This window comes from Cataglyphis hispanica, chromosome 10 (genome assembly GCF_021464435.1).
Source record: "Cataglyphis hispanica isolate Lineage 1 chromosome 10, ULB_Chis1_1.0, whole genome shotgun sequence".
Classification (NCBI taxonomy): domain Eukaryota; kingdom Metazoa; phylum Arthropoda; class Insecta; order Hymenoptera; family Formicidae; genus Cataglyphis; species Cataglyphis hispanica.
In genome coordinates, this window is record NC_065963.1 from 4659435 (window position 1) to 4681811 (window position 22377).

The 22377-nt window shown below is 34.2% G+C and overlaps 1 protein-coding gene across 1 annotated transcript; it reads right to left on the minus strand.

Moving 5' to 3' along the window:
* Positions 1–303: 303 nt before the first annotated feature.
* Positions 304–20417, minus strand: LOC126852518 (uncharacterized). The gene is made up of 8 exons (XM_050597386.1): positions 19451–20417; positions 6603–6831; positions 6144–6343; positions 5545–5748; positions 3873–4100; positions 3314–3639; positions 2947–3081; positions 304–2637 (listed from the first exon to the last, which is right to left on the minus strand). The coding sequence occupies exons 1-8, from the start codon at positions 19503–19505 to the stop codon at positions 712–714; spliced, it is 3303 nt and encodes a 1100-aa protein (XP_050453343.1). The 5' UTR covers positions 19506–20417; the 3' UTR covers positions 304–711.
* Positions 20418–22377: the final 1960 nt, after the last annotated feature.

The following is a 22377-nucleotide window of genomic DNA, read 5'->3' on the forward strand; positions in this document are numbered from 1 at the left end:
GCTAAAAATCATATGTGAGATCTCGTCTTATCTTGTATTTTTCTACATCCAATGCCTTATCAGGAAATCGCGCATTTAATTTTGAGGCAAAAAAGAATACGGATAGATTTGTAATTGATTTTACATTAGAGATATTTCTCTTTCTTCCTCTAAATGTAGACTATTAATAATAGTAAAGTGACAAAATTTTATTTTGTAATAAATGTCATTGTAATTTGGGAATATATTATTTCCGTCTAAAATCACATTGACAGATGAGCACTCTTGCGATGGCTTTAATTTGAAAAAATAACTTTGATCAAACAAAATCTACTTATTTTATTTGAAAATAACAGCATGCATTCACGATTCTGTTCACAAAGAAGCAACGCATGGTATTCATTTTAAAAGATACTATAGAAATATTATACATGCGAATATTCTCATCTGATTAAAATAACGCCAAAAATAATTTTTCGTTCTTCGATGAGCGCCAGCAAGCTCTTAAATTTTTTATGGTTATATTCTTATTTATATAATAAGCAATGACGGAACAATTTAATAAAATTAATGCAAAATTATTTAATTTATCGAAAAGAAACAAGAAATTATCGGAATAATATCAAATAACACGTTAGAAGATAAACTGAAAAACCCATTTTTTGCGAACTTTTGTCATTGAAAAATCTTTCGAGTTTTATTTTTCAATGAGTTTGCATCGCTTATATAATATTAACGATCTCTTTCCATGTACGGATAAGGCTTGCCCATATCTTCTTCCGGGATCAGCGGTATATATCTCGTCCTAGGATCATTTCTTCGCTCGTACACGTACGGGAACATCATCGTGGATTTCGTCATCATCTTGACACTCTTCAGACTTGTTTTGTGTCTTGGAATTTTCTGAATGTGCGAAGCAATTGTCGTGGGCTCCGGAATATCGTTGGAATTCGTCGACGAGAACAAACTACTAGTCGTCTCCTCGAAATCAAGCAGAGGTATAAATTTTCTCTCGTATGTGCTCGCGACAGTCGTGGTCTCGTTAGACATTATATCTTGGATAGATTTCCGCGAATTATCGATGGCATCACTTTCCTTCGCTGTTTCTTCATTTAACGTTGTTCCTCGCGCAGTCGTCGACTCTTCAGCGTTATTTTTGAATGTGATCGGTATCCAATCGTCGTCAAGTTTGACATTGGCTTTTGAATTCGCGTCCACCGAGAAAGTCCAGTCACGGCTATGGCTCATCGACCAGTCCAACGAACGCGAGACATTCGAGTCTCTTCGCGATGGAATTTTTTTCGAGGAGATCGCAGACTCATCGATCGGCCGCCAATCACCGTCCTCGCGACGAATCTCGGTCGCTCTCGTCTCCGATGGATCGGTGAAATTAGCGTCCGCTACTTTCTCCGGATACACAGCCTCGACTATCACCGGCGGCGCTTCGGCTTTCAACACGCTATACTCGTTACTTACGTTTTCGCCGTTCTCCATTTGCGACCTCGACTTGGATTCCTCGTGACGCCTCCTATCTTCGACAAGGCTGAACGAAGGCTCGCCGGATTTATAGTTGATGCCTCTTCGAGAGAGTTGATCACTATTCTGTTGCTGATCGATTGTCTTGTCGATCTCGATGGAAGTATCGATATTCTTCGGTTGCGTTATGTCACCAAGAAAGGGAAAATATTTGGGCTCTTCGTGAGATCGTATCCCAGTCATGAAACTCGGCGTATACTGTGAGATGAAAGGCAGTATGGTCTGCCGAGCGTATCGTTCGGCCTGCGCTAGGATGTTCGCAATTCTTTCGGGCAAGAATTGCACGGTGAACGACCTGGTGGAGGTGGACGATGTTTCCTGTATCTCATCATGCTGACTATCGTACTGTTGCAACACCGCTTCGTTTCGCGTGTTCTGTCTAGTGGCGCGCGGATGCAGGATCGGTTCCATAATCTCCGGCAATTTCAGCGACCGGCCGGTTTCCTTCTTACTCGGACGTAGTACCGGTTCCCTAATCTCCGGCAGGAACTCCGTAGTAGTCGTGGTGCTGCTGGTGGTGGAAGAGGTGATGTTAGTCTCAGCGGCACGCTGCACCATCGAAGTGTGATAAATCAGGTTGGCGCCAGAGAAGCTTCGTCCGTGTTCTAAATCAGCGTTCTCTAATGAATTCGAATCACCGTCATTCGATATGTCTAGCATAGTCCACGGACTCGCGATATTGCGCCGCTTCTCCGCATCCTCTGTGAAGGACATCGTCTCGACCTCGACAACGCGTAGATTCTGTTCCTTTGTAAACGGACCGAGATTTTTTCTCTGTGCCATTCTGTCCATCGAAAGAATCTCTACAGAGTATCCGGAATCCTTTGTTTCATAATTCTGCTCTTTCGTGAAAGGTCCTATGCTGCCCGGCTGCTGCTGTTTCTCCTCAATCGCTACACGTTCGAGCGGCAATATCGAGGGCACGGTGGAATTGTCAGTGTCCAAAGGAATGTTGCATTCGCCGGGGTAAAGGGGGAGATAGATTGGACGATCAGATTCCAGGATCAAGCCCTTCTTACAAATCGATAGAGTCTTGCCGAAACTGTCAATAATAGCCACCTTGTCGATGGTCCAAGAGACTAAGCCAGACGATATCCAGCCGCTATATGCCGTGTACTTGATCTTGATAAAATAATTAAGTTATTTTTATATATAAATCAAAAAATATAATTTATTATAGTTAGATAATGTAAAACTAAATACGCTCTTTTTTGGGAGCTTTATGTTTTACATTATAAAATTTACATTCCGATTTATAATAATAAGAACGTAATTTAATTTGAATTATTCTAAAAAAATACGAAATATTAAAATTTAATTCAACAATCCATTTTAATATATTATTAAAGAACGTTTTATAATTTGCAATATTTGTTTATAAAAAGAGAACCAAAAAACTGTGTCGCACATTTAATCAAAGACATAACTTACTTCGATTGCTTCAATATTAATGACCGCAGGATGTGGCACAACGATTTTCTGTAAAATGGATCCTACCAAAAGTTCTTCATCCTTGCGGGTCATTGCGAACGTGTCGTTGTAAGAGTCTTTTCCAACAAGCATGACCTGAAAAATAACGAAGAAATCTTGTCTTCAAAATTTACGTATATTATTCTTCAGCTATTTATTTAATAAAAGGCGTTTAAAGATTCATAAAGATCGTTAGTAACAAAGATAAAATAATTATAAATTTTAATTTAAAATTGCATAGATGATACATTGTAAATATGTTAAAAATTTGCAAGAGAAAGAATCGAATTAATCTCGCTATCATTGCGGAAAGACTTCTAGCGCTCACCTGAAGCTTGCCGTAGCTCTTGACAGACCTTTCGTTGCGACTGTTATATACCTTGATCTGATACTGATGAGCACAAAAGGGCTCTTCTTCTCGGGTCATCAAGTATAGCTTTCCTCTGGCGGATGATTCGTTGCTATAATAACCCATGTTGCCGCATGATCGATTCATGCTGTTCTTGGTGCAGGGAAAACATTCGCCCTTCAACAGGCCTTCATAGCCCTCATTGCAGGAAAAGGCCGGAAATTGGCATTTCGGGCTAACGGAATCGGTGAAAAACTTATATGCTCGTCGATGATTGCACAGCGATTTTCCTTCGACCGCGCTCGCTAAAATGATCATTATGAAAAATCAATTAATCTTTTTAAAAAGGCTTTTAATTTTTTTTAATGCAATACATCTGAGGAATAGCGTCATGAAATAATGCATCATAAAAAAAATTGAAGATTAGTGTAACAAAACAGGATAAAAATGTAATATTACGAGAGTGTACATAAAGAAAAAATAATAATATTCTATATGAAAAAAAAATCTATGGCGAAATATCGCAAGAAATTCTTACACCAGATGATGTCAGAAACAGCGCCAAGGAAGATGTTTGAGCATCCACTTTGCACTTTTCCGCCATTCGGATAATAATCCACGTCGCCCATGGGCTGCCAAGAACCAAGCCCGCCCAAGATGAGCTGCTCGCCGTTGCTGTGAATAACATCTACGAAATTTGCATCCGTCGCATCCAGACGAACCCTCGGATCCTGCGACTCGAAAAGTGGTCCTGCAGGATCTAATCCTATTTGCATGCAAGAACATGCAATAATCATATCGTGCATAAAATTTGCATAAAACTTCAGCTACAAGTTAAATTTATATAAGAGCCTTCTCTAAATTAAACTTAAGAGATAATAATTACAAAAATTTTAAAAAATATTGATATAATTTGACGAGAAATAATACCCTTTTAAAAAATTTTCTAAGAAAAAATTAATGTCAAATTTAGGAAGAAAGTTTTATTTTTATAAAATTATTAGCATTATACATACGTATCGAATTATGTAATGCGATAAACATGTATATACTGTAAAAATATTAACCGGTTGCTCTTATAAGTCTACAGGTTATTGCACATAGATTGGATCTACTTTTACTTAACATGACCAACTACCATTTGTTAAACTCATTCTCGCATCGGTGAACGTATGAAGTCGGGATGAAAAACGCAAAAAAGGATCGTTTGCTTTGATAAGTCATAAGTTTGAACAAAATACTTGTTTTTCGAAAAATTTCAATAAAAATTTCGTTTAGAGAAATCATAAAAAATATACAATTAAACATAAAAAAGTATCACTCACCATAAAAGTAGTCATAAATTACGAAAATAATTATTTCTCATCTTACGCGAGATAGCATTGAAAAAGAAAGAAATATTGGAAGAATATTCTTTGGTCTGATAATCTCAGAGGTTTTAAAAAGAAAACACCCATTTCATCATCGTCGAAATTCAATTACGTGTGTCCACATAGTAAAAACGCGCGATCAATTCGTCGTGGAAGCCAGTTGCGGTATTCGATCAAAAGGCACCGACGCGTGTCGAACTATCGAGGTAAGAGGCGGAATGCAATGAGCATTTGAACGCTTCGAAATAGTTATTTAGCGGGACCTTGTCACAGTTACTCTCGAATAATCGATTATACGCGCGAGTTAATGCTCGATCGTCGAAATACTAAGCGCGTAAAAAATTCGCGTGAAAATCCTAGTCGACGTTTTAACTGCGCGACGCAAGTACCGACAAATACCACGTGAACTTAAGTGACAATACCGTAATAGAAAACAACTGTCGTAAATGCGCTATATACAGAACAGATTGCACGCGGCACCATAAACTGCACCAAATAAAAAGTTCATTACATGAAGTTCAAATACGCGAATTTTTACAGTTATTGTCTATTATTTTTTTAAGGCAATTGAAAAATATTTATTTAAATTTATTAAATTTTTATATAATAAAAAAATTACGTAACACCTGAAAAATTGATTGCTATTGCAATTCACATCAAAAACATAATTTTCTATATGTACATTCGTGTGTTTACATAAGAAACTAATTTTTTTATTTTTCAGTATTTAGCTAAATTCTACAATATCTCTACAATAATAATAAATCTTTCATAATAATTTTATCTGAAAAATAGAATAGGAATAAGAAATATATTTTTGGATAGAATTTTTTGACGTACCTGTTATTCTAGACACATTCCCTAGCTCAGCACCGGCGAATCCCGCAACATGAGCGCCCAAACTAAATCCTATCAAATGCACCTTTTCCAACGGCACATTTAAGTTGCGAATTAATTTTGCCAATTGTCGACCCACCAGTCTTGTATTGGCCGCTGCCCTCACATAATTGGGTACAGCGCTACCAGGACCCCAATCCACACAAACTAGAAAAGTATTATTATATTACGTATACATATGTATATATCAAAAAGGGCAGAGTAATTATTTGAAATAAGACCGAGATTATATTCGGTTATTATGTACATGATTTTAAGAAAGAAAAAGTAAATATCAGTTGGTCTATCAAATTATAGTTGAATCCTATTGCGTACAAATAATATAATTACGTAAACTATTTAATGTCAACGTTGTTACGATTAATTATTACTATTAAAAAAGAATAAATTTAATAAATACTAAATTGTCGTATTAGAAGCGATTTAATAAAATACGGATGTAATATTTTTTACTAGGATTCTCTGTGTGATGAATATAGATATAATGTTAGAGTTTTTGCAAATTTTGTTACTTAACATTATAAGTTTTTACGCGTAAGTACCTATATTGCAGTCGTGAATGCTCATTAACGCTGATCTCATATCATATACCCACAAGTGCTGGCAATGACTTCCGAATCCATGCACGATTATTATCGTGGGTAGAGTGGGATCTATGGCACGATGTGTATTGTCATTTATATCGTCAGCAGGCACTTCCATAGGGATCGATCTTGCCCTTCTAGTTCCGTATATGAGGAATCTACCAAAAGCCATTAAATATACTTTATAAAATTATACAATAAACTCTCTCTGATTGCCTACTAAAAATAAAAATATTTTATGTTTGATATATATATATATATATTTTTTTTTTTTGCAATAGTAGATTCTTACGAATAATATCAAAACCTAATAGATAATATAAGAATATAATTCTCTTCTCTAATGAGATTTCCATCAGCACATAAACACATTTTTTTCGCGGATTTACTAAGTAGATATTGTATTTTTCTTTTTACCTAGTTCCGACCTCCTTCGGCGGTGACGGTAGCATTTCCAGATAACTGAAAGGCCCGGTATCCTCAAAACAACCGATATCCTCGTAACATACCTTAGACACTTCTCTCTTCTTTCTGTGATGGAACATCTTGTGAAGCTTCCATTGCCTCATTGATTCGACGACTGCGCGAAAAATTTCCGCGTCGTTCTTTTCGTCCGCGCTGTCGTCTAAGGACGCGAACTGTCCCGCTACAAAATTATTATATTACATTATGAGATGATGTAATCATGTAATGCATATAGATGTACGCAGTAACTAAGGTATTTTATTCTGCATTATGTGTTATTCTAATAAATTTAGTTTCCTAACATTTTGCAAATACTTGAATAGAGAAATCATTAAGGAAGTTGCCATTTATTTTCTATTAAAAGTTAATAGTTTATGACAAATTAAACTTTAAAAGGAGCAGAGTTATGAGTTCCAAATGAATTTTTCTATGAATTCTAAACACGTGCTGGTTGAAGAGCATTTCGGTCAATGAAAATAGTAACGGCTTCCCTGGTCAATGGTTTGTGGCCGCTATCGTTATTAGCCTAACACCTGAATAGCAACTACTGGAACGCGATATGCCAATATTTTATTCTTGATAAACTTATAAGCTTTCCCGTTTTTAGACTATATCGATGATTTGCTATTAATGTTATCGATCTCTTGGAATTCAGTTAGAATCCGAAAATTAAATAATTATTAAATTTCGGCGAAAAAAGTAATAGAAAAAAGGGAAAGAAATATTGCAAAATAATTAATAAAATCAAAGGAGTATTCTCTTAAACTGAATCAGCAAAAATATCACTGATTAAAGCACTAACAAGATGTTAAAATCAGTGAGTATTTTTTGATTGATTTTCAATGAAAACACTCACACTTTGTTCTTTCCTCTTATGTTTCATTGATAATGGATAAGGTTTCATTGAAGAATCAATCACTAATTCTTGATGAGATTTTACTATTTTTAACATTATATTTGTAATATTGAATATACTTACACATTAAAGCCATTATATACATCAGTGATAATCCACTGATTCCAGTTAAGAGAATAAACTGCAAGTATTGTGAATGAACAGTTTCTTTTATTAAAATCATTGTAAGATAGGCGTTTTCCACCAATGTTAAACGTCTGTCACAGATATAAAAATTTTTTTTGCGCACGATTTATATAAAAACGATCGAGAAAGGATTGCAACTGACGGACAGCGCAAAGTGTGCGACATCTCATTAAAATCATTGCGCAAATGTACTTAAATGCGATAATTTACATGTTTCTCATGTTTTACACGTAACGACTTGATGCCACTAGAAACGTTAACGCGGAAGACGGTTAATCGCTAAATGATGGTACATCATTGGTGATAATAGACGCCTATCATTAAGACCTCGTGAGAAAGTTGGAGCTGTCAGCGCGATTGTAAATTCAAATATCTTGAAGTACACACATCATTAATGTGTAATAATAATAAATTTTCTCTACGAATGTAGAATGTATCTTGCTGTTACGTAATAATAGCTTGGTGTCGTAATATTGCACGATGACAGGATTGTTATATAGAAACTTTATATCTTATATAGAAAGAGAACAAAAAATTCTTCGATATTGACTCTAAAAAATGCTAAAAATTCTATAATGTCAAAAATAAATATAATATATCAAAAAACATGCAAGCCACAATATTAATAATTTCCATTTAATATTTTCATCAAATATTAAATTTTCTCAAAAAGTGGAAATCGAAATGTTGTAATATTTTTTAATCTATATGTGCATAGATTTACATATTTTAACGATATATCAGCTGTATATTATCGTTAAAAAATTATATTTTATAGTTATTTTGGAGTGATTCATATTATATGCTTCGAAGCGATTGAAACAGCTATTATAGATATGCATTTTTGCGTGTAAATTTTGTACAGAATGTTCATCTCATTTAACTTTGCAATTAACTTTTTTTTTTTCAACAAAGTTACTACTGTAATCATTTAGAATGACTTCGGAAATTCTCTGCACATATAATATTACGCAAATATATCTACGCAATCGCGCGATAATTTTATATTTAGCGACAGCCGCAGCGATGGAAATTACTACTTGCATCTTTCGAAATCGATTTTAATCTATAGATTCCGGGGGGAGACGCGAAACTACTATGTTTACCTCCTTTAATTGTAATGATTATTTAAGTGTCGTAAGTGACTTATGATTTTCTCTCGATATATTTTGCATTAACATAAAATAGATAAAAAGTAGATTATCGCGTAGACCGCTGAGACTGAGCTAGAAAGTGGTGACACTTAACTATTATCGCATGATCTCGGACGATACATTTGTAATGACTGCGCGCGAATTTTATGTCACGTCACGTCACATACAGATTGTCCCACTTCTGCCACATTATTTTTTAATGACAGACTCTGTGGCCAACTTGGGGTCGATTTTTCTTCGACGAAGAATGTCGTGGCATGCATACTTTTCCATTAATTCCAGCGATTAAAGATAACGGATCTCTGCGGCAAACTAAGTTGTATTCTTCGCTTAAGTTCAAGAGGATATGACTTTAGCAAAATTTTAATTGGCGTCTCAATTACAAAGTCATATACCTTCCGGATATGTAAACCGCAGATTGGATCATTTTCTACCGTTGTCTTTTATCATCTCAAACGCTTGACATGTCTCTCTTGACTTGTCCGTCTCTTTGCGGGCCAAGAAGTCGTCAGTATATCCTGAACTTACGACCCAGATCTGACCGATGTTGTCTTCGGAGTGGAAGGAAAAAGTAGCAACGGAAGTCGAGAATCTCTAAGTCGAGTGTATTGCATTCAATGAAGAAGCTGTGGGAGCCGCTTAATGAAGTTATGGAAATGTTAAGAGTTAATGAGACTAATTGACGCACGTTCTTATTATGATTATGACTCATGAAAACAAAATCAAGGCTGATCGAGATACCCGTTTCACGAAGATTGAAAAGGAGCAAAGGAATCAGCGCCGGGTCTTCGATGCCGCCAGACTAGTCTATCGGATTGCACGGGAGAAATTGGCAAAAGGAAAATCGGAAAGGCCTCCGGGGGATCTCTCGGTCGGAAGAGAGTATCGACCATCGTGCGATAATGACTTAGGCGAGCGTGTCTCTCGACTTTTTGTTCGCTTCGCAAAACAAGCGGTGAAAAAGAGAAATCACCCCGATACCACAGATAGGGAGAAGAAGAGATGTCTACGGCATAATTGCATAACATGTTTACGAGAAGAGCAAATTGTTTCATCTTTATTTATGTCGGTATAGTTTACAGTTTGCGTTTAATTCTGAAATGAATGACTTATTTATCTCGAACTACATATCATTCTATGCCAATATAATTTCTCAAATATTGTATACATTTGCATTTTTGGATAATATTTCATTCATTGCAAAATATAATAAAAAAAGTATATTTATATCACATTTTATATTATACAAATCGTACTGTTGTGCGATTATGTTTCAGATTGCTCACTTTCGCAATCGATGACGCAACCCTTAATTATCTGTTATCGCTTCGTATGTAGAAAAAAAAACGCACGCGGAAATTGTCTCGATTAATTTCTCGATTATCTACAAAGAAAATCTATCGGTAAAGATACGATCGAAGATTAGAAAATTAAGCTTTCGATCATAACAAAGTTCATTTCAGAGAGATCAGCAATTTAATAAAGATCGATCGTTAAGTTTACCTGATATATATTCAGCGCACGATTTATGGTAATTGCCTTACGGTACGTAAGTTATTCTTACAGAACCGTTCGATAATACGCGCTTTTTTCGCTTCTTCGTCACTTATAATGAATTATTTTTTCGTCCGTTTATTGGAGTGATTGTGTTAAGGATAAGATAAATATATAGGATTAGGATAAAGACGGGATATATATTCTTACTTGCGCAACATTGTTAATTAATCTTTTTCTAATTGAGCAAATACGAACAAAAATACAAATTATCACATCTCATTGTTGAGCAAGAGAGGAATTATCTCATAATAAAATTCGGCATTCAAGCGCTATGTGAAATCTTATCAGCGATACCATTTCATAGAAAGGTGTCGTGTGTACAAGATGACCCAGATTCATCGCCTTTCCCTTTAATGAAACTGACCCAAGACTAGACTAATTATAAGAGGAGCATGTGTGTAAATGTTTTTTTTTTTTTTTTCATGTTTTACAAGTTACAGTCTACGGTTAGTCTACAAAGTATAACGACACCTTACATCTGGTCCAATGGAATTTCATTGTAACGGAAGTTTAACTCGTCGAGCATCTGGCGAGCGAGACCGTTTCTTCGTAATAGATCGATAGCGGCTAATTCGCGATTCGTTCGAACGTTCCTAATTGGGGAGAGACGGGTTAGATGAACGACGGGGATCACATCGCCAAAGAGGAGCAGAGTTAACGGTACGTCGGAGAGGCCGTGGCTCTTTAGAACGGGACCAGAAGAATTCCTTTGATAGCTTTTACTAGCAAGCGCGACAACGAAAAATCTACACTTGCACGCGAGTCCATATTCGTTGTAACCACCCCGGAAATCAGCTGATCAATACAATTTCGTCGCGTGAACTAGTTGCGTCCGAAAAGTAGCGTAATGTCAGAGAGCATCGTGAAGAAGGTGACTCACGATCATACGATTCATTGATCATTTCGACACACCGTCGATCGTCATCTTAGAAAGCGTGATGTGTCATACGATTCGCCTTTCGACGTCGGTCGCATTTTGTAGAAATTTCTTGAATTCACGACGTTTCATAATTTTCTGATATGTTATTTACATTTTTGACATATGAATAGTTTGTTATCATGTATGTGATAAATATCATATATCGACAAGTTTGATTTCGTCATTTATTTTCTTTCTAAATACTTAAGTCATTTTTCATTCTCGATCGCTAATTATAAATAAAGCGATTATCGAGAGAAGATCGACTCAAAATTAAATATGTCATTATGAATGTATCATATTACATACGCAAGTGTAAGACAACTATGTTACAAAACCAGTGAATAGTTAGATGAGAATGATAATCCATCGAATAATTGATGGGAATGACGTGATTCAAATGCTTAACGATTCATGACATGAATAATTACATATCGGTGAATTCACATTCTATACACGCGATCCAGGCCGTGATCGTAATCTTGCGTCGTGTGATCTCATTCTCAATACAGAGTACTATGTATATAATTCCTGTCATCGAGGAATTTTTCGCGCGTTTCCGCGCGTTCCTTTCCGCGCCGGAGATGAATAATGATTGTCAAGCCTGTCTTTTCGCTCCGCTCAGCCGGCGTGAGAACTCGAGAGAACTGGGAGGAGGTCGAGAAAAAGAACAAGAGGAGGAGGAGGAAGAGGGTCGAGACTGGGTAAGTGATCTCAAAATCGGCTGGTGACACAGTTTCCAGGTGGCTCAAGGTGAGTGAACTCGAGGTATACGAGCCCGACACCTTCGCGTTACGCCGATACTGTATGCATCTGACAGAATGTCTGGCGGAATGGGATCGTCATGCCGATTTGCCGCACACATAGATACATTCTTGTTGAAATATACATAAGTCGTTTCGACATCAAATTTATTTATTTCTGGTTTCAATTCGACTTTGTGCCTACTTTTTAAAAGACAATCTCATCTACCGGTATCTAGAGACCTTGATCTTTCAGTAATTTGTGTTCGATTTCTCTTTGGCGATAGTATACTCTAACTTTTAATTACTGATGAGAAGTGTAACGTGAGAAGAATTTTTGTATTCTAAAAGCTTTTAAGCGTCACGAATGGCTAATGATAGTCCTAAAATTGAAAAGATATGCGATATGATTTTACACATTATGCGGGATAAGAGAAGAAAAATGTTCAAATTTTTTTATTCTCGTTTATAGCTACATTAGGAGATGCTTACAGAAGTAAATTATATAAGAAAATAGAACGACAATAAAAAGGATGTTATAATACAAACCACTATGGACCATATAATGCTTTGGTGTACTGTTACGTTAAAGTACCGTTATCAAAGTTTTGATGCGATGCGCTTTATGAACACAATGCAAGCCGTATATGTGCATGCAAATGTCCCGATTACGTTTGGCTATTAGTAGACTTTATTATTCACACGCTAACAGAAGAGGCCACACACATTATCTGCTATCGAGTAAGGTCTGATTTTTTTGGGATATAGAAGCACACACACACACACATTGTACATAGACGACTTTGAACTTTAAACTTGTGTCTGAATGGTAGAGGAGATCAAGTCAATTAAAAATTATCGATCTTGACACACATTTATGTTTTTGTAATAAGAAGAAACTTTACAAACCGCAGGTTATGAAGCAAATCCAACCGAAGCTAACTAAATCACCGTATCTGTGTTTAATTGATATCTCATGCTTACAAGATATTTGAGATTTAAAGAAAAGAGAGAGGTAACACATAGTTCTTTTTCCCAAATAAAAATATTTATTTCAATGTGGCTACGAAAATTTTAATCCTTCATCTTCATTATATTATTTGAACAAAATCTGGCAACAAACAATCACTTCAAATTATACAGTAATTGAATCGTAAGGAAAGAGAAACGATGAGAACGCTTCGTTTAACCGTAGGATCATTTGAATACTGATAAATGATCTCACAGTAGACGGCAGACAGACAACAATCTGATATTTCCATAAGAATCGCGCAGAAAGTGTAGCCGCGTCAGTACGATAAACGATAATCATCAATGAAAGTCACTGTTTTTTATAACTGCGCCTTTCGTATTTCACCGAGAGTGGGCGAGAATATAAGTATAGTAAATCTTTTCTCAAGGTCTCCATCGATGCCATCGTAATCGTCGATTATAATGCAATCGGCGTGCGAGAAAAGCAGCGGGAGAAAACTGGGACGAAACTGGGACATAGCGGAAATTGGATGTTTAACATTTAAATAATGGTACGAAGTCTCGTTTATGCTCGCGATCGAAACTTCGCGCACGATCGCTTTCTACGTGCTCCGATAAATGCCGAGTTGTCGATGTTATAATTTCCGGCAACTCAAATAAGCGACATTCTTCAAAAAAAAATCAAATCCATTTAATCAATTCATAACATGCATAACATTTCAGTCTGAGAATGAATCTTTTTTTAGAAACCCAAATAAGCCGTAAGTTACGTGAAAAAGAATTCCAAAAGAAATTGAAATTTTCGGCTTCTGTTATTAAGGCTCGTTAACTTTCGGGACGAAAAGAATATTTTGAGAGAAGAGAAACATAAAACCGAGATAAAGTCATCATCGATCAGGCATGATCGTTTATTACGGTGTTCACTTTTTCCTAATTTACATAAGTAATGTAAGAGTTTGCGCGCACATTTATAAGCACTTTTATCTGTCTTTTATTTCTTTCTTCTCAAAAATATATATGCCAAATTGTAATCAAATTCTCAACTATAATCTGTGAGAAATCAGACGTTCTCTTCCGGCAAACAAATTAAGCTGACATCTTTCAAAGGAAGTTTCTTGAAATTAATAAAATCGCAAATTACTTATTTTATTAAATTTTATTAAAACCTTGTTACTTAACATTTGCTATTTAATAACTTCATTTTCTTTTAATTTTTATTATGACATAATATTTATTATACTTATTATCAGGGATTGATATTTATGCAAATATATGTCTTAATAAAAAAGAAATAAAAAAATGAAATTAAAAATATTTTATTGTACATAGGAAGAAAATCGCACCTTCAATATTTTAATAATTAAGAATCATAATTGTTTAAGAATTATTTAAGAAACCTCAAAGTCATTAGGCGCGGATAAAGAGGATTCGTGACGAGAGTAGAAAAAGAAAATGAATATTGTGTACCGGAGAAAGTACCGGAATCCAACATCGACTCTAGAATTTCTCGACTTTACAAACATACATACACAGATTACTGCATGTTTTTTTAACAAATAAACATGACATTATTGCGAATATGACATCGTCTCTTCTTCATTAATTAGAAATTAGAAATTTGAATGTTTGGACAGATGAAAAATAGGCGCGATAATTTATAGTCCGATAAGTTATAGTATGTTATTATATAGAAAAAGAAGGAAGCGATAAAATATGTAATATATTTATAGAAATTTTATATTGCAAGCCTCTTCAAAACACAAATGCGACGTGCCATGCCAAGGCATGTAAAGAAAGTATCGATAAATCAAATATTTTATTTGCAACACTTGAAAAACAGATAGATGCTGCTATTTCGTTTATAACGCTCGTACGAGTAAGCCAATCAAATAGAAAGTACGAATTAGCGATTGGAGTTCTTGTCCGCTCGCGTTCATGCTAAGTGTGTTCAGCTAATTTTACGGTATCTTGCGAAAAAAGAGAGATTTTTTTGTGTGTGTTTTGGAAATGAGCTCACCGCGATATTTCATCACGAGAGCGCATCTTCGTGTCGCTCTTGTCGCATAATCTCTTGCTCAATGTATCCAATGTCATCTCGGAGAGGGACAAAGAAATTGGGATCGTGTTACGATCGGGGCTACTGTCATCATCAAGCAAACCGTTTCCGTTTGACGACGTGACGGACAGACATCGCGCACAGACTGGAAATAATTGGCCGCTTTTTCTTTCGTCGTTCGTTCCTCCGCGGATTTCAGTGTCGTAGCGACCGACGGACCGAAAACGTCACGACGCGTCTTCCGGAATTCGGGCCTCGTTAAACATAATTATGAAAAAAGGAATTAACGATACGATATAATGCGATCGCGATAGCAGAAAGCTAGTTCACGCGATGATAAAAAATTGCTATTATGCAGGTGATTCGATAATCAGACGCTTCGAAGTTTCCATTTATTTAAACGTAATCCGCTTTCCTTAAATCATTTTATAATCATTGATAGTTGCATGTGATATGAAAATCAACACTCGTTTTGCGTAGCCTTGTTATATCCGCGGCACACATATATGTGCGCGGAAACCTTCCTTCCTACTGAAGATCATATATAGATTATATAAAGGAATACAAAAAATATAAAGAGATATAAGGAAATTTGTTTTTTCACTTAATCTTTGAAAAATACATCCTGATTTTTTATGTACAATGCTTATTAAAACCAAAAGAGGAAAAATCATTTTTTTTTTATATTTGCCTTGCAATTATAAATTTTCCTTTTAATGAATAAATTATTCGATGAAATCATCTATAAAATAATAATTGTAAATTTTCTCCGAATATGCACGTAATAACTTGCGCAAGTTTATTATTGCACAAAATTTGTTTCTAGTACATGCTCATGTGCCATTTCAAAGTGCATCGTATACGCTTGCCAACGAGTTTGTGCAACAGTCTTTGTTGTATGTGTATATATGTTTGTATGTACGTGGGCCACTTCACTCCTTTCACTCTTAACCATGGGGGCATCGGAGGGTTAATGACCATTGATGATGGCTCTCGAAGATAAAATTTACACCAGAACGAATGCTCAAACCCGTCATTGCAACACCAATCGCTCATTTATTGGCTGTTTTGTCTTTTTTCTGCTTTGATCTTTCCGCGGAACCTCATGGGCAGAATAAAGTGGAACAATGACCCAATTGCCATAGATCGATTAGAATATCAACAACATTCTGGCAAATGGAAGCAAACAACATATACGATAAGTAATTTTTAATCTTGATATTGCGCAGAGCGCAATGAATGTGTTCGATATATATTTTGTCATTTTATTTTGAAGAGAGAGGAGAGTAAATATGCAAAGTCGATGCTACTGATGAATAGTAGTAGCTGACCAAGTCTTTGCTCAATTATTCAAAAGCCATTTCGATTTAGTTATGCACAGTACACACTGATCGTTACGACCTAAATGGAAAGAGCCAACGCTTTTGGAGAACTTTCTCTTTCGATCCCATTGAATAATTTTTATTTTTATTCAAAACTTTCTGATGATATGTAAAGACATCATTAATGCTGTCATTCACAAAATTAGTATCGCGCGTAACAGATTATGATGTTGATCAGCATCGATGTAAAATCTTTATTTATCGCATTGTGTTTATGGTACTCCATATGTTAATTCCGGTTTGGCAATAAATGCAAAGTTATATTTTCCGCAAGACATTATCTTAATATATTGAAATGACGATTATTTATCGATAGATAGATAAATGGATAGCGCGAAATAACTCGACCTAATTGAAAATGAACGATGTGCTCTTCGACTTTGAGAGATAAAATCTCTCGAGCGTGTCGGTTGTCTCTATCTTCCTCTCTCGCGTTACACGGGGAAATTAATTGCTTAGAGAAAGGTGACTGCAAGCTACATGCTCTGTAAGAAAAAGATTAAATCTGCTATGACTGGCGGGATCAAAAGAAAAGATGATTCATACGAATTCAAGCTTCTCAAAACAACATTTCGTTACCAGCAAAATCTGATTACGATCAATAAATAAATAGTCAAAATGATGCAGCAATATTTTTACCTGAATATGTAAGAGTATAAAAAAATAATGTCAAATAACGCGAAAAGTTTATAGATATAATGTTACTTATTTAATCTCACCAAAAAATGATTCGAGAAGGATAATTAATAGTGGAGAGAGAGAGAGTGTTGCTAATTAATTCCGCGCGCATTTCACAGTAATTTCGGCATTTTTAGCATAATTGAGATATATAAATCGAGAATTATAACGAGACCTTTTTGAAATTGCTAAAAAAATCTGTTACTGTCAAAAGAAACACTTTTCTTGTTTTTTTTTTTTTTTTCGCAATAATTTTTATGCTTTTACGAGCGTAAAACAGGTGCATATGATTATCGCGATTAAAATTATTTTACCGAAATAAACTAACAGACGAAAGTATTCGGCAGTTTTACGAGCACGGTCATAACAAGCAAACGCTTTCACAGAGATCGCAAAAATCACACGTTGGAATTTTGTTGGTTCCTTCATTAACAAAATTAACAATTCACAAAAACAACAAAAATAACAAAATTGTATTTATTCTCAGTTCAGATAAAAACAGAAAAATTGAACAATTTTATTTATATATTGTTAAATTTTAGAAGAAGAAAAGATTTAAAATATATTACAGAGAAATTAAAATAAATATTTATAAATTAAATTTTATCAGGAACAATTTTCATTATATTTTGATAGATTACATGATATATAGATAGATTACGTGTATATTACTTTCATGATTTCCTGAATAAATTTTGTGAATTATTGGTTATTGATAATATTTATTAAGAATAATAATTATTCGTTGTTATCGTATAAAAACTAACATAATAAAAAAATATCCGTAGAATCCAAAATATTCTAAAATTTTAATAATAGTGTAAATTGATTTCAAATCAGAATAAATTAAAAAAACTATCCGATATGAAGTCGGAAATCCAGTCGCGCCCATCCATGTATACATCACATCATTGCGCGAGACCTTCTGAGATCATTGCATTAATCTTTGACGTATCTCACGTGCGTGCATATAATATTAGTACATGAACGGGTCGCTTTCACTACTGTTGGAGTAACCTTTCTGAACGCTTCTTGCGGCAACGCGTCCGTGAAATTTTACACGTCATTATACTTGAAATCTCTCTCTCTCTCTCTCTTTGCTGCTAATTTTATTTTAGTTGATTCTAAAAAGCACAATTTACAAATAAACGCAATGAAAAAAAAACTTCACAAATGTATCAACCAAAAAATAGCAGGAATTTATCAAAGTATTTCAATTGCTTAAGGAAAATCTTTAAATTAAACAATTACACATTATATATGTTATTATCTTTAGAAATTAATAACGATGACAATAAAAAAATAATAAAACAAGTAACATTTATTTAATACTAATTAATTTAAACGATTTAGTCGGATATACAGATAGAGACAATGTGTATAAATAAAATCAAGTTTTTCTGCTTGTTTTTTTATTTATTTTTACCATAATTGCACGGAACATTTATTATTTTTTTTTAAATAATCATTTTTAATTTTTCTATTTTAAAGACTGAGTTTAATATTATAATAATTCTTCAATATACTAGAACAATATACCAGAACATAGAATTCTTCCGAGATTAGATAATTATACATAATTGTTCTATTTATTAACAAACACAATTTTTTTTCTCTTGTACAATGTGCACAAAATTGCACAAAACGTGTTAAATATTTTTCGTAAAAGAAATATTAGCCACAGAATATTGACTCAATACTTACTTTTATGTCTCGCTGAATCTATCGAAATTGAGTTTTTAATAAAGCGGATGGTAATCCTTGACACACATTTTAAGGATTAATACCTGCATTTCTAGTTTTCGAGAAGGAAATTTGGGTCGTAAACCTATGCGTACTTGAAAAACCTGTATATACAGATATATGCGTGCCGTAAAAAAGGCATTTAAAAGGCACTTATGCAGATTAGACGGCCTTAAACGTTGATTCGTATTACACGACAACGACATAATATGACCTGACACGATAAAATATTTTTTTATAAACATATTAATTCACATTGAATCTGCAATGACCTGTCATAAAGACAAATATATTCAAACATGCAAAAGATTATTTTGTCGTGTTGTACATGTGAATCAATCTTATAAATATTTTTGAAACATTTAATCTGTATAATAGCTATTTTTAAAAATCTTATAAATTTTTATGTCATTTGATTATCGTTTAATATTATTATTTTTTATATAAATAATATAAATAAATGACAATAAATGACTAGAAAATTGAAAAAAAAAATATATATATATATTTTTTTTCTATAGGTATATAATACTTATAATTGAAATATTGCTTACCGATAAAACTGATCCATTGTAATATCCAAAGAGTCAGAAGAAGTTTGCCGATCATCTCACGTCTCTGGACAATCCCGGAAACCTCTTTAAAAGTCCATCATTATTATGGACAGTTAGAAATCCATCGTGCCACGGTAGATCGCATCAGGTTGATACGAAGACATCAAGTTAGTCTTCTGCTTGCGTTCTTACTCAATTCGGCGAAAAGATCAACAAGGAACAGCTAAAGGCTCTATCTTTTTTTGCAGGAAAGAGATCCGAATAAATCTTTATTTTCCTCACGATCCAGATAATTTTCTCTTTTTCTTACAAGATCAATTTTTTATTCGCCTTTTCTAATACATTGATATTAAGAAATCGTCCCATTGATACGAACTCTTTCGAAAGTTTGCGTGACAATTTTCCGATAACCGAAATTAATTAACAATTAATGTAATAAGATTAAATCGCAAAATTGGAATGATTTTTTCATTCTGTTTATCTTCCTCTTTTTTTGCAGTTAAAAGAGATTAAATAGGAAAGAAATAGGAAAAGCTGCGTTGCGGCGTACATTCATCGAGTATACTCGATCAGCCGTCCGCTTTCTCCTCGAAAGAACCTCGGATTCCGAATTCGTCGCTTGCGCAAACTCGTTCTTATTACTAACGTCCTGACATATTTGCGACACAGGTACGCGATCACTCGTGAACGAATAGGTTTCACTAGGTTTCACGTTCTCTTGCCGGGGCAGCCGCTGGCTAATCTCAAAAAAGTTATCAATTTTGCACATTAATAATCTTCCGGACTCTGTTCTTTTCTTTTCTTTTTTTTTTTTTTAATAAGATCACCGTGCCTGAAATCGATTTCTCGAAACGGCATAAACTCGCGATGCGATTTTTCACGGTGCGATGGTACTCGAAGCGCGCCTCACGCGCGCCAGAACAGAAACGAGGAGAGAGAGAGCGGAGTTGTTTGCGAGCAAGGCCCAAGCATGAGAGTTGCTGCCTTGTGGCCTACTATAACAGAACTGACTCCCACCGTAGTATTACGCCGTCTCTTTACCTGTACCATGAGCAGAGAACGGTGTTAAAGCGCCGTGTCTCGCGACGACAATCGGTCGGTCAATTGGTTGGTTCCTCCACTTCGCGGATTCTCCTCCACTTCGCGAACGCGATAATCGTATTCGGGAGTAACCCGAAAGGGCGCTCCATTTTTCTCTCTCTGCCTTCGGGACATCAAAAATAATACATCTAAAAAAATTGATGGTGTTGGAAAACTTAAGACGTTGAATTAAAAATATTAAATGTAGAAGAAACATCAAAATATTCTTAGTATCATATTCTTTCCTTTTTTTTGAAGATGCAATTTTAATTAATTATTATTAATTAATTATATATGCATTTATCATAAACATTCATTGTTGCACATGATATGTGCTGATACTAATACTTGTACACTGGTGCGATTATATTTTTGCAATATTAAGAGTTGTGTTATTGTAATACGCAAAAACAACTTTTTTTCAAAAGATATACTATGTTGTCAAAACAATTTTGTATTATTTTATACTAGTAACATTCTATGTATTAAAATAAGAAGTAGATAATTACGTAAAAAGTAGATAATAAATTGCATGCTACAATAGCATAAGTGTTTTGCTCTGTTGCAAATTGCAATTTTAACTCGAGTTTATCTAAGCTTTTTAACAATAGTATTTTTTATTATATGCTTAAAATATTTTCTCGGATATTTCTATTTTGATGCTAAAATTATAAATTAATAATTAAATATAATTAAATATATTAAAGGCAACAGCAAAAAACTTTCAGGATAAATATATGGAATAAAAATTTTTACATTTTTTTTCATTGTTTTTTTTTATGGAGAGCTACTTATATGGATTCTTATTTTATTACATTTTATATTAACGATTTTTATATCACACGATTTTATATACCAATAAAAAATTCGCTTATTATCGTGGTGGAAAATAGGCGCAAACTGTGTTTTTTACATTTTAAATTTATTTTAAAAAAATTGTCGACGAGGGTCACATTATTGTTTTTTTTTTTTTTTTTTTTCTAAATTATATCTAATATAGTAGGATTATTATCAGTTATACGATAGTGCTCGTCTTTCCAAGTCAGCTAATCCTATTGTGTTGAGTAATGAACGTATTAATAATGTTGAAATAAGACATTCGAGGCGCGCTTTGACGATATCATCGTATGCTAAACGCGTTTCGGCACCTTATAGGTGGCTCATCTATCCCCCCACACATTGTTGCCTAACAATTTTCACACTTCTGTCGCAATGATGATTTCACCGCAAAAAGTGCTCGCAATAATTATGTTTCGGTCGAGGCATTGATGCATTGTATCACGCATCCCTGGCCGAAACAATTCAATATGCTGGCAACATAAAATTTTCCAGTGTAATCGTGTACATTGTACAATATGAAATATAATTGATGCAATTATGCAAATTAAAAATTCTAGAAAATAATATCTTAATTTCTTAAGATTTTAATAATCCTTTGGCATGTTTCTTAAATCATCCCGCGCGCAGATATCAAAAGTTTTTTATACTAATAAATTAAATTAAAAAGCCTAGAATCTTTTAATCTTCGTTATATTTATAAAAACATATATACATATTTTTTTTTCTATTTAAATCATTTCTCTTTAGTCAAGTAAATGCAACATGACATCATTTATAATATAGCTTCATGTATATAGATAATATAATCATGTATAGATATTATTTGTCAAAATTGAAAAAAATCATGAAAAATTTATAACACATTCGTCCCATTCATTTCTCGCAAACCGAATGAATTTTTAAATAATCAACTGTACATTTATACTAATCCATCACTTTCGCTTGCCTTCAGTGTAATATCGAGACTTTCAATCATAGCTCGTTGTCGAAAGTTCAACCGCCGTTTC

Coding starts and splice junctions, on each gene's coding strand:
- LOC126852518 (XM_050597386.1), bottom strand. CDS start 19,505: ATGATCGGCAAACTTCTTCTGACTCTTTGGATATTACAATGGATCAGT. Junction 6,344..6,602: donor CCGAAGGAGGTCGGAACTAG/GTAAAAAGAAAA, acceptor GGCTTTTGGTAG/ATTCCTCATATACGGAACTA. Junction 4,101..5,544: donor GAATGTGTCTAGAATAACAG/GTACGTCAAAAA, acceptor GCATGCAAATAG/GATTAGATCCTGCAGGACCA.